This window comes from Sturnira hondurensis, unplaced genomic scaffold (genome assembly GCF_014824575.4).
Source record: "Sturnira hondurensis isolate 20B ecotype Veracruz unplaced genomic scaffold, ASM1482457v3 Scaffold0013499, whole genome shotgun sequence".
Taxonomy (NCBI): Eukaryota; Metazoa; Chordata; class Mammalia; order Chiroptera; family Phyllostomidae; genus Sturnira; species Sturnira hondurensis.
In genome coordinates, this window is record NW_028086130.1 from 1,066,260 (window position 1) to 1,079,038 (window position 12,779).

A 12,779-nucleotide genomic window follows, 5' to 3' on the forward strand; every position below is an offset into this window, starting at 1 on the left:
GAGGTGGGATGGGATGGGGGGAATAGACAGAAAACTTTACTTGAAAAATAAATAAATTTAAAAAAACTTAAAAAAATAATTCAAAGAAAATTCTGATTTGTTAGTTTAAATTTCAAATAGGTAACTTTAAATAATCTTTCACAAATAAACCATCAAATTTAATCTCAAATATTTTAGAGATTATGTTTAATATGTATTTAATGAAGGCATTTTTAAAAACTTTAAAATGTCTTAAGTAATATAAACATCACTACCAAATTATTAATAATGCAAACTATTAATATGAACCTGTTAATTAGAACAAAATGCCTGTTATGTATATAGAATAGTATAGGATACTAAAAGAACATAAAAATGAATGAAATATGTTTCTCCTTAAGGACCCTTATAATCTAGAAAAATGAACAGGTTCTTTTTGAACACTAAACTCCATAAGAGCAAGCATCAAGTCTCTTATTTATCATGATATCCCTAGAATGTAGCACAGTGCCTGACACATAGTAGGTGCTCATGATCTGTAAGATCAGTAAATGCATGGAAGCATGAATGAACAAATGGGCATCCCTTTAAAAGAGTATACTTTAAAAGTGAGTAAGCAGTGAGATGTTATTCAGTAGACATTTACTATAGTTCCCTAATTTCATAATTTAATTTTCCCTGTTCCCTACCATGAATGCATATTGGTTGGTGATAACATACATGATTCAGTTACTTGGTTAATAGAAAAAAATGAAATACCTGCTGACCATCAATTCTTCTATTATCCTCTAAATAGACATACTTTATACTTTTGGCATGACCACTTTACATTTTACCTGTGATTTTTCATATTGCCATCCATGTTTTTACACATAGGATTATTTTTACTTTTCCGTATATAAGCATCTTAAAATAGTCATCCTTTGTTAGAAAGTTAAATTGGGTAAAGATATAAATACTTATTGGATTTCTTGTTTTATACTTGGACTTTTAAAATGCAGGAGAAATGAAAAATAAAAAGAGAAAGGTTGTATGAATTCAGGGAAGGGAAAAAGTGAGATTATTTGGAAACAAGCATCTGCTCTGTCTTCTAGAATAACAACTTTCAGTTTGCTTCTAGCTTCACAAATTTTACTTGAAACAATTGTTGTCTTAAGTGTCTTCATTAATTTTGTTGCCCTGCTATGCATAAATATGGCATTTCTTTGGCTAGTCATCAAAACTGGCAAGATGACCTGCCTTTTTATACTTAATAATGGACACTGTATGAACTTTCTGAAGATTCCTTTTGAAATTAGTCCTGACTCTGGAAGTGAGGTAAGTAAGAGCTTGGGGAGTGGATTTCTGATGAACCAGAATAATGTCTTTAAAAAATTATATAAAGCAACAAATGTAGCAGTCTCCTTATGGGTACACCTTTATATATTTTAATAGTAAGATGGACAAGTTAGGCACTCCACTTCGAACTGGAAGATATATGCAAAGGTTCTGTGACAGTGAAACAAAATCAGACAGTGCCATCAAAAGATATGAGTTATTACCCATTTACAAGTAAGTATTTGTAACTCAGTTTGGTTCATCTTTTTCACATATTTCCTTAAAAGCTTTAGATACTGTAATACTATAAACTTGTACATTCCTATACTTTAAAAAATCTCATTTTAATAATTTTTTAAGCCAAGAAGTGCTAAATAATCTTCTAGGACTTACAACAGCTTGATTTTTTGCTGAACATTTCCATTGTCCTAAAACTGCTTTATTGCATACATTTTATTCCATTAAATTTTAATTTTTAGAGGGTTGGAATAGTGCTCATCTTCAATAATCATTAATTTTAAGAAGCTCTTTTTTAAGAGTAATATTTTTGAAGAGTATAGGAAGTATTATGCCATATATAGGAGTACTATATAATATTGTTAGATTATCTTTAAGTAAGCAGATGATGAATAGTCAAAAAAGGCAGAAAAAAATTATCTTAGAAAACATTTTATGTAGGGGTCCTCAGTCTTTTTGTTAAATGCTTATAAATTCTACCTTAAGCAGGGAAAAGATATGAGGGTCACTTTGGAACTCGTCTACATAAGTCTTCAAATTTGCCCATTTGGGCTCCAATACAAGTCTAGCCCTCTCATTTTAAAATGACGAAATTAGGGCCTAATAAATTGCTTACTAAAGTTTTAAAATATATTATTTAATAGAGTTCACTTAGGTACCTTTGAAACCAGGGTCTACTATACAACATTCTCTTACTGTGTATGGAAAGTAATACCTTTAACTAGATATACAGTAAAATAAGGATGGGGGAAGTCTTGAACTTATTAGCAACCAGCAGCCATGAGCTATTGTTAAGTGGTTAATGATAAGTCCTAGAAAGAAGAATCTGCCCGGAACCATTTTTCTTTGTATTAATACTGCTGTCTGTAGTTACTGAAGCAGATCTCAAAGAAACAGTGACTAGCAGTAAGCTCGATTGAGTGCAATTTCAAAATTAACCCTTCTTGTGTAACTTCTTGAACTGCATGTAGTAGGCAGATTTGACCATGTGAGCCTGGGGCAACAGGTGTCAGTACTGATCAAGACACATCTTTACAATCTCTGAGAATGGTCTTAACATTCAGATTCTGCCTTTTAGAAGATATTACTAAAAATATGTGATCGACATTTAATAATGGTGGTCATTGTTTATAGTCTTATTCCCGCCCTAATTTTTTATTTCTAATTATTTAAACAATTTTAAATTATTCATTTGGTGAAATTGTGAGTGTGTGTATGCATGGATGTATTGGTGCTATCTGTATATCTCATGTGCATATTATATGAAAGTGATAGGATTTCTAATAAGACTTGCTTCCAAAGCCAAAAAATAAAAAAAAATATGTCCTTTCTATTCTTCTAGTGACTTTCTCTGCAGGAACTACCACTCACTGGCATGATTTTTTAGAGACCGAATCCCTAAAAAGGCATAGTAGCAATTCTGTAACATCCCTAGAGGGCCTAGCAGCAGAGTAGAATACACTTCACTGATGGACTGGCAGTGACTGTGTGAAGGCCATTCGAGGTCCAGGGGTAGTCTATCCATGCACCAATGTGAAAGGTGATTCTTGTGGAAGTTTAGCAATAATTTAAAGTCACTATTCAGAGCAGCCTCTTTGAATGCCAACATTGCATATTAAACATAAGATGTGTAATCCAACCCACCCAAATCCAATCTCAAGAACTCTGGCCAGGTAATAGCTTTGCAAATTACTTAGTCTCTCTGAATATGAATGTTTATTCAACTTTAAAATGGGAATAAATAGTACTTTCAGAGATTTTTGTGAAGATTAATTAAAATTATATATGTATCATATTTGGCATATAGTGGTATTTGAGAAATAGTAGATATTGTATTACCTATATTATTTTCAAGGTAGATGTTTGAAATTTTAGGAAATGCTCTGCAACTTTGCTGTGTAAGTAGACAAAAAAATTTTAGTCATTCAATTTAAAGGAAATATGAAAAGCATTCAGTTGTTTATTACATAACATTGCTTATTTCTGAAATGAAAAGATTTGAGTAAATCTCTAAAGAGGGGGAGGGAACTGGTGCTTTATTGAACCTCTAACCACTGGTTTAGTACCATACAGGCTGTGACACTTTGGTAAGTGACTTAACCACTCTTCACCTCACCTGCCACATTTGTAGAGTGGAGTTATTAATTCTGCCTACTATGTAAATTAAATAAATTTATATATGAAGGCAATTAGAAATGTAGCTATACAAAATATAGTAAGCACAATTATATAAATGTGAACTTGTGGTAGTAGCAATATGTTCATATAAATTGCAATTTATGTCTTAAACTTTCTATATAAGTGAAGGTAGTCCCATTTTATAAATGAGGGAACTTGGTCTCAGAGAGGTTGACCACTGTCACAAAGTTGGTCCGTAGTAGCTGGAAGTTGAGTTCAGATTCATCTGTATCTCCAAAGCCTGTACATTCACCATTAACTGTCATGTAACCATAGTTTTCCTTGATTCCTGAGTCACAGTAAGGGAATTAGTGATGACCCAGCCAAAACTTTCCCTCTACTGAGAGCGATAGCCCAGGCCATGCAGTTAGTGAAACTAAAGTTTTAAAGGGAAATTATATTTGAGTTGATGTTTCTTACAACAGAGTTTCATAAATTGAATTATTACTCTTTAAAGTGGTTAGCTAATATTTAAAGTGATGAGCTAATAATTTTTTACTATATGAAATGTTTTATTGTGGTTTTCCTAATGTTAATTATTTTTAAATATATTTTATTGATTATGTCATTACAGTTGTCCTATTTCTCCCCTTCATTCCCCTCTACCCTGCACACCCCCTCCCCCACCATTCCCCCCTTTAGTTAACGTCCACGTGTCTCAAGTTCTTTAGATTCTATATTTCCCATACTATTTTTGCCCTCCCCCCTATCTATTTTCTTTTTTTTTTAAGATTTTATTTATTTATCTTAGAGGGGAAGAGAAGGGGAGAGAGAGAGAAATATCAATGTATGGTTGCCTCTCATTCGTCCCCTGCCAGGAACCGGGAACTGGCCTGCAACCAAGGCATGTGCCCTGACTGGGAATCTAACCATGATCATGTGGTTCGCAGGCCCTAGCTCAATCCACTGAGCTACACAAGCCAGGGCCCCCCCTATCTATTTTCTACCTACCGTCTATGCTACTTATTCTCTGTACCTTTTCCCCCCTTCTCCTCCTCCCACTCCCCTGTTGCTAACCCTCTATGTGTTCTTCATTTCTGTGGTTCCATTCCTGATCTAGCTGTCCTCTTAGTTTGCTTTTGTTTTAGGTGTGGTTGTTAATAACTGTGAGTTTGCTGTCCTTGCACTGTTCATACTTTTTATCTTCTTTTTCTTAGATAAGTCTCTTTAACATTTCTTATAATAAGGGCTTGGTGATGATGAACTCCTTGAATTTGATCTTATCTGAGAAGCACTTTATCTGCCCTTCTATTCTAAATGAAAGCTTTGCCGGATAGAGCAATCTTGGATGTAGGTCTTTGGATTTCATGACTTGAAATACTTCTTTCCAGTCCCTTCTTGCCTGTAAGGTCTCTTTTGAGAAATACGCTGACAGTCTGATGGGCACTCCTTTGTAGGTGACTGTCCCCTTATCTCTTGCTGCTTCCAGGATTCTCTCCTTCATTTTCATCTTGGCTAATGTAATGATGATGTGCCTTGGTGTGTTCCTTCTTGAGTCCAACTTCTTTGGAACTCTCTGAGCTTCCTGGACTTCCTGGAAGTCTATTTCCTTTGCCAGATTGGGGAAGTTCTCCTTTATTATTTGTTCCAATAAGTTTTCCACTTGTTACTTTTCCTCTTCCCCTTTTGGTACCCCTATAATTTGGATGTTGGAATGTTTAAAGATGTCCTGAAGGTTCCTAAGCCTCCCTCATTTTTTTGAGTTCTTGTTTCTTCATACTTTTCTATTTGGTCCTTTTTTCTTCCTTCTGGTCTACTTCCTTGATTTGAATCCCAGTTTTCTTTCCATCACTATTGGTTTCCTGTGCATTTCCCTTCATTTCACTTAGTTTAGCCTTTATTTGTTCCTCTAATTTGTGACTAAAACCAACCAGTTCTGTGAGTATCCTGATCACCAGTGTTTTGAACGGTGCATCTGATAGGTTGGCTATTACTTGGTTGCTTAGAGTTATTGGCTCTGGGGCTTTGAGCTGTTCTTGAGCCATGATGTTTTGGTCTGTTCATTCCTGTTATGTATGAGGGGCAGAGCCCAAGGTGTTCACCAGGGCAGGGCAACTCAGTTGCTGGGTTGTGACACTGTATGTGGGAGGTGGGGTCAGAGAGGGCACTGGCGGTCCCCTCTGCTGCTTCCTGCGCTGGGGCCTTCTCAGTCTGTCTCACTACTTGCTCCTTCGCCTGGTTTATCTGCATACGAATGTGTGACCATGGTCAGCCTGCTGCCTTACGCCCTCACTGAGTCCGCCAGTTGCTACTCCACGCCTGGGATCCACCAACAGCTGCCTGTGCACTTGGGTCGTCCGACACATCTTTTCTTCCCGACCCTTCTCCACCGCTGGCTCTGCCCCTCTTACCAGTCTGGCTGAACAGTTCATTGTTGTCAGACTTCGGTATAGTTCAATTTTCTGTGTTTTGGTTGTGTTTTTGTTACTAAAACTTTGTTGTCTTTAAACTTGGTTGTGCAAGGAGGTACAATGTTTCTACCTACACCTCCATCTTGGCCAGAAGTGATTAGCTAATTTTTTTTACCACATCGAATACACTTACCATATTATTTAGCAGTGATTTGTAGGCATTTAACAAACCACATCTTTATTTTGAGGATACTACCAATTTTAAACTTTAAAAATCTTGAAGCTTTTCAGAATGATTAACTTAAATATTTCATGTAAAGCATATATACATATTTTAATTGAATTTATATACCGTCAAGATAATGTTAGTAAATGCCAAATGCTTTGGTTTATTTTTCATTTCAACTACTGTTTTCAGTTTTAAAATAATTATTTGGATTTTAATCTTTTGACTTAGCTCTTTACAGCTTCTAATTATTTTTCTAATCACACAAGTAGGAATTTAAGAAATAAATGATTACTATTCAATATGTTTTCACTGCCACTTCTTTGTCTCTCTAGAGCTAATATCAAACCTCGAAACTCCACACCACCTAGTTTGGCACGAAATCCTGCCTCAGGTGTTCTTACAAGCAAAAGAAAAACATATGGTGAGAGTTACATAGTCAGGTATGTTTACTTCTGATACTTTAATAGCCATAATAAAAATGAATATATGTAGTTTTCCAAGGACCATATACAAAATATGTATTAGGCTTTGATAGAAAATCTGTTTTTTTTCCTTTGTTATTTAATCTGGCTTTTAATTTGTAGACTAAAGAAATACTTTGGACATAAGTAATACAGTCCTATACTTTGTAGTTAGAATTATAATACTTTTATAAATGCTCAAAGACAGTTTGGTTCCACTGGATTAATTTTTATGTCTTTGTTTTTAAAACTTTGTAGTTAGAATTACTGTTGTAAATGCTCCAGGATAGTTTGTTCAGTTCCACTGAATTAATACATATTTTTATGTCTGTGTTTTTAACTACACATTGAATAAAGAGTCTTTAAACCACCGTTATTGTAATTTTCAGAACCATTTTCATACATTTAAACTCCCCTGCCGAGGTTGTGATTATTCATGTACTTCCCTTTCTAAACTCTCACAATATTTGTGTAATGTTCACATTTACTCTGTTTTTAAACATAATGAAATTGTCCCAGTCATAGATATTTTTTATATACATTTCAACTTAGTCCAGAAAGTTTTAAGGCAAGGTGTATAAATTCATGATGTATAGTGAGGTACAATACTTTTTTTAAATGAGGGAATAATAGAGGAACAATAAGAATTAACAGTGAAAAAAGGGGTGAAGTTAGTCCACAAAATGTTCCAGAAGGTTTTAAAACACGGTACATAAAGTTACCATAAGAGCAAGGTACTTAGCTCTCAAAAGTAAGGGACATAAACGTAAAGGAAACGAGGTCAGATTAATTAATTAACCCTGATAACTGCAGCTCCATTGAGGTTTTGACTGGCCTTCACCACTTAGGCTTGGGTTTTAATGTCGTCATGGGAGGGAGGAGTTGACTTTTAGGACTTATACAGAGGGTAACAGTAGAGACTCGGCTTTCTCTTGCCACCCTGCATTCCTCTTTTCTAAGCCAGGACTTTTAAAATGCCCAGCAAGGGGCATCTTAGGCTCAGCTAGAACTGCTTACGTGACAGTATGTTCACTTGGCATTAGAATAAGTTACAGGAAATAAGGAATGATACAGCAAGGCAGCTTCAGGTGCTACTCAGAGCCAGTGACAAAGTGACGGCTCAGGTGTGAACAAGATCTCATATATGGGTGTACAGACAGTTTAACTAGACATTCTGTGTCCCGAAAGGAACAATATCTCTTGTAACAATCCCATATCCATGGCTTCCAGGTTTTCCTGAGCATATAGTATGTCCAGTTTCAGTGGACAACACGTAAACACTGTTGCCTGGGAAAATGGTTGGCATTCCATCCATCTTTATTAGGTTTTCATTAAACAGCCAGGAAGTTATCCCAAGGTCAAATATGCCCACCGAAAATTAGAATGTTCTGTTAATCTTTTCTCATGGTACTCAAAGGATATATTAGGGAAAAAAATTCTGCCAACCAGGAAGAGGAGACCCGAAAGAAACCTGTCTATCTCAGCCATGGTTCAGAGGAATGCGAGAGTTCCCACTTATTTTTCATAACTGTAGGCTTACCTTCACATGAGTTTAGGGTTTGCAGTACAATATCTGCATATTCTAAGAAATTCTTAATTGGAAAAAAATAACTTAGTTTGGTTTAGCAGCTCCCTTTCCAGTTCTCATGGATAAGCAAATATGAGCTCATAGTTCTGACCTAAAAAACACACAGGGAAATTCCAAGCTATACAAAGAAACTAGCAATATGTCACCAGTTTTCAAAACAAGCAAATAAACAAACAAAAAACCCCAATACCTAAGATTGTTGAAATCATCAAACATTGATTTATGAATCTGTTCAAAGTATGTAAAGAAATGGGGGAATTGGAAGAATTAACAATGACAGTATTCTGTCACAGGTATTTGAACATCTGTGCAAAAGAACCAAACAGAACTCAATATAAGGAAAAACACTAAAAGACTTAAGAGATTATTTAAACTGTAGTTTAGACAGAGTGAAAGAAAAGAGAAGTGAACTGGAGGATAGATGTAAAGACATTACTTAGGAACAAATACAATGCTAAAAAAATTAGCATTTTATTATTTACTAAAAGAGGATTTTTACTTAATCTGAACTGCAAGAATAGGAAATGTGAGATTATAAGCAAACTTTTAGTCATGCTTAATATGACATGCTTGCTGTTTCCAAGCATATGGTGGAGGGTGGGGGTGGGTGTTGAAACAGCTAATGTGAACTTTTTTCTGTACTTCTCCAGGCCAGATGGAAACTGTGTATCCTCACTCAATGGTGGAAACATTAAAGGCATTGAAGGAAATTCATCTGGACACTTACCAAAATTCTGCCATGAGTGTGGAACTAAATACCCTGTAGAATGGGCCAAGTTCTGCTGTGAATGTGGCATCCGAAGAATGGTTTTGTGAACAAAATCCCACATGAAGAAGAGCAAAGTCCAGAGTTTTATGACTATTGCTGCTTCTTGCTAGAGCACTTCCCCTAGTTGTTTTGTCCTAAAATTGTTACGCTTTTTCCAGGAATTTTTAGAGCAGAATTCTTCTGGCTATGTAATGTGTGTGGGTGCATGTGTATATATGTGTATATATACTGTATATAATAAATTCCTGATACCCCAAATTGTGCCATTCAAGGAAACACTCACTCATATGTTAGAAAATAATTTCAAGTACAATCATTGACTTACATATTATAATCTTTGGTTGTTAAAACACATTAAGTATTCTACAAATTTTTCAACCCCAGTGTTTAGTCCTTCAAGTTTAAGATAATCATTACTTTGAGTAAAAAATCAGAATAAATGTTTTCTTATTGGTGCCTATTTTCAGGTAGTATCTATGATGGTAGATTAGGATGCTTGGAATTGAAGAGAATATTTTTAGTTAAACTGGGTCATTTTGATATAGAGCTCTTCAACAATTAATTTTATAAATTTTTTTTAAAAGAAAAAACGCCTAAGTTCTGTGTTACCCTTTACTTAATGTATGATTAATGATATAATTTAAATATTTTTACTCATTCTCTGAAAATATAATCATGAGTTTTCTTTCCAGAGACACAGGGCTGAAAATACAAATGTGTCAATTCTAGTTGTTACTGAATATTTTACCTCTGTGTGTATTAGTAGAAAGTATATTCCTTTTTACTTCGAGCTGCATTTTCAAATTTCACTTCTTTTCTTTCTTTTCCATAACTTCATATCTATAGAGTAGTTTTAATTTACTCTACTTCATTTTTACAAAGTTTGAAAATATAATTAATATAAGTTGCAAAAATTTTCTTCAAAATATTTTGTGTTTATTTCTATGTATCTGAACATAGAAGAAATTACTTCAATGAATTTTAAAACCAACCACCTCACCTAATAAATAATAATTTGGTAAATAACTAGTAGTGGAGGGCATACAGGTAAAAGTTTTGAATTTTAGCCCCTTCAAGTATAGTTAGATGTAGTTATTAGTAGGTTAAGAGAATATCTAATTTTTCCTACCTATATTTTCTTTTTAGTTTTTCATGTTGAAACACCATTCACATTGCAATAAAAAGCCACTAAAAATGCATTGTTTTATTGCATATCTGACTTTCGTAATTAAACATTCACAAAAATGTAATTATATTCTTTAACTTTGGCTAAAATATAGCATTTAATTATTGTCACACTCAGTGTAACAGTATTTAGTAGTAAATCTCTTTGCTTGTATAAAACCATATTCAGTAATTCAGTAGTAATTTCTGTTGAGTGAAACCTAGCAACTCTGATTGTATTGATATTATAAAGGTACAAACAAATCTTTTATTGGCAATTTCTAGCTTCTGTGATTCTGCTTAATTATAAGGATCAGTGTAGAAATTTGTGGCTGACAGTTTTCTTTGAAATTCATTTATTCTTATACTTAATAATTTTATTCATTTTTTCCCATTCAGGCAAGAGATAGAGACTGAATGTAATGGGAATTGTAATTTTACTTATATTATAGTTTCTATCATGACTTTTTATTAACTTGCTCTGGTTGTCTTTATTCAGTCATATTGGTCAGAAAAGAATTCACCAACTAGATTAGCTACAATAAATCTAGGAGGATAATGTGCAATTAGATTTCCATTTCAATAATTTATGTTCTTCTGTCCTGAGGTTATAAGTCATGAAGAACTTCAGTTCTTGTTTTATCTAGAACTGGGCTCTGTTTCCTTTTAAGTATTTTTATTGAATTTATTGGGGTGACATTGGTTAATAAAATTATATATGTTTCAGGTGTACAGTTCTATAGCACATCATCTGTATATTGTATGTTTATCACCCCAAGTCAAGTCTCCCTTGACCACCATATGATTTATCTCTGCCTTGCACCTCTTCCACCTCCACCCACCCTCTTGCTGTTGGTCTGTGTTTATGACATGTTTTTTTCTTTGAATCCCTTCACCTTTTCACCCAGCCCCCAACCCTGTTACCTTTGACATCTCTGTTCTCTATCTGTGAGTCTGTTTCTATTTTGTTTGTTTATTTTGTTCATTAGATTCCATATATGAATGACATAATATGGTATCACATAATTTTTTGTCTCTTCAAGAAAAGAGTAGAAAAATGGGCCCAAAGAAAGTGGTACATTTTTGTTTCTCACTGAATTTTCTAGTAGCAAGTAAATGTTATATTGTACTACTTGGGAAATAAATTTGTAAAATATACAATTCCACACCATAGAGAATATTATAAATAGTATGTGAAATATATTCACGAATTATGAAACATGTTATGACAATGCATTTAAATGCATTTTTATATTACATATATCATTCTCACATTGATTTGTTGTGCAATAGTTTGGTCTTTAAGAAATTTTTCTATAGATCTAAGCATCACTTTTATTTATTTTTACCAGTTTTTTTCCAGTGTGGTAGAATTTAAGAAATTGTAAGCTTAAATTAAAATGTAAAAATATCCTGAAAGTTATTAGCTTGAAAAGGCAAGATTATTATAACTGCTGTTGTCTCCTGTTCACTGTTTTTTATTACAAATAAGTTTTCATTTTTGAACATATTCAATAAAGACATGAAGAAAAAATTGCCAGTTGGTTTTCATTTATGTCATCTTTTAGCCAAACATAGATAGGAATATACTGAACTATAAAGAAAATGTTTGAGATAAAAATATATTTTAAAATAATACTAGCTTTTAATTGAGAGGTTTTTTTTGTGTCATCAGCTGTCAAATTACTACTATTTTATTGAAGTGTTTGTGACCTCAGAATGTTGTAAATATGTTTTGTCACAGATTTTTAAGGGATAGAAACATTTCATAGCCAATAAAACTTAGCAATTGAAAACATTGAAGTCAAGGTTGATAAACATTATGGGTGTTTCTAATTAGGTCACATACAATTTAATGGCAAAAAGTATTCACTTGCAATGAATACTTAATGGTTGAGACTATCATGTTTAAAATTTTGAACGAGGGTTATCTCTAGTGAAGATACCAGATTAGACATATTTGTACTCACTGTTTCTTAGGCCAGAAGTGAGCACTGCTATCATGAGTAGAAGCTCAGCAAATGAAAAAAACAATAGGAAGAGGTGTAACCAGGCAGCGTGGGGTCCAGCAGCTTGTCACTGTGTTCACACATAACACAAATACTTTGGGGGATGGAAAGTTTTTATTAACAGGGTTCCTAATTTGAGGGTCCTGGGAGCATTCCTGCCCCCAGCCCTACTCTTCCTCAAAGTACAAAAATCCCCATGTTCCCCAAAAGCTTAATGTCCAAAACCATGCCCAGAAGTTGCCCACCATTCCTTAATTTGCAGGTCAAGGTTGTTACTCAAAGGGATCTCTGTGTCTCCAGCTCCAGCCTTTCTCTCTTTCTGGTGAGCACTCATGAGGTCAGTGTCTCCATTTCCCCACCAGCTTTCCCCCTGGGGACTGCCAGATTACTCCAGTGTTGCAGGGAAAACTGTCCATATGGCCCAGGTGCCCAAGGCTGCCTGCACCCGTGGGGCTGAGGAATGTTCCCAGCTCACTCCTCCATGTGCCACTTCCAAC

At 34.4% G+C, this 12,779-nt stretch overlaps 1 protein-coding gene across 2 annotated transcripts in view; it reads left to right on the forward strand.

Annotated features, from left to right (window-relative positions):
- The window catches only part of ZC2HC1A (zinc finger C2HC-type containing 1A), a 48,193-nt gene extending 36,384 nt beyond the window's left edge, over positions 1-11,809 (forward strand). The window contains exons 8-10 of one of the 2 annotated variants that reach the window (XM_037061638.1): positions 1,414-1,530; positions 6,624-6,731; positions 8,991-11,809. In XM_037061638.1, coding sequence (XP_036917533.1) covers positions 1,414-1,530; positions 6,624-6,731; positions 8,991-9,156 — 391 coding nt within the window. In that variant the 3' untranslated portion in view covers positions 9,157-11,809. The remainder of the gene's footprint in view (positions 1-1,413; positions 1,531-6,623; positions 6,732-8,990) is intronic. The other variant, XM_037061637.1, reaches the window with a different exon arrangement.
- The last annotated feature ends 970 nt before the right edge of the window (positions 11,810-12,779 follow it).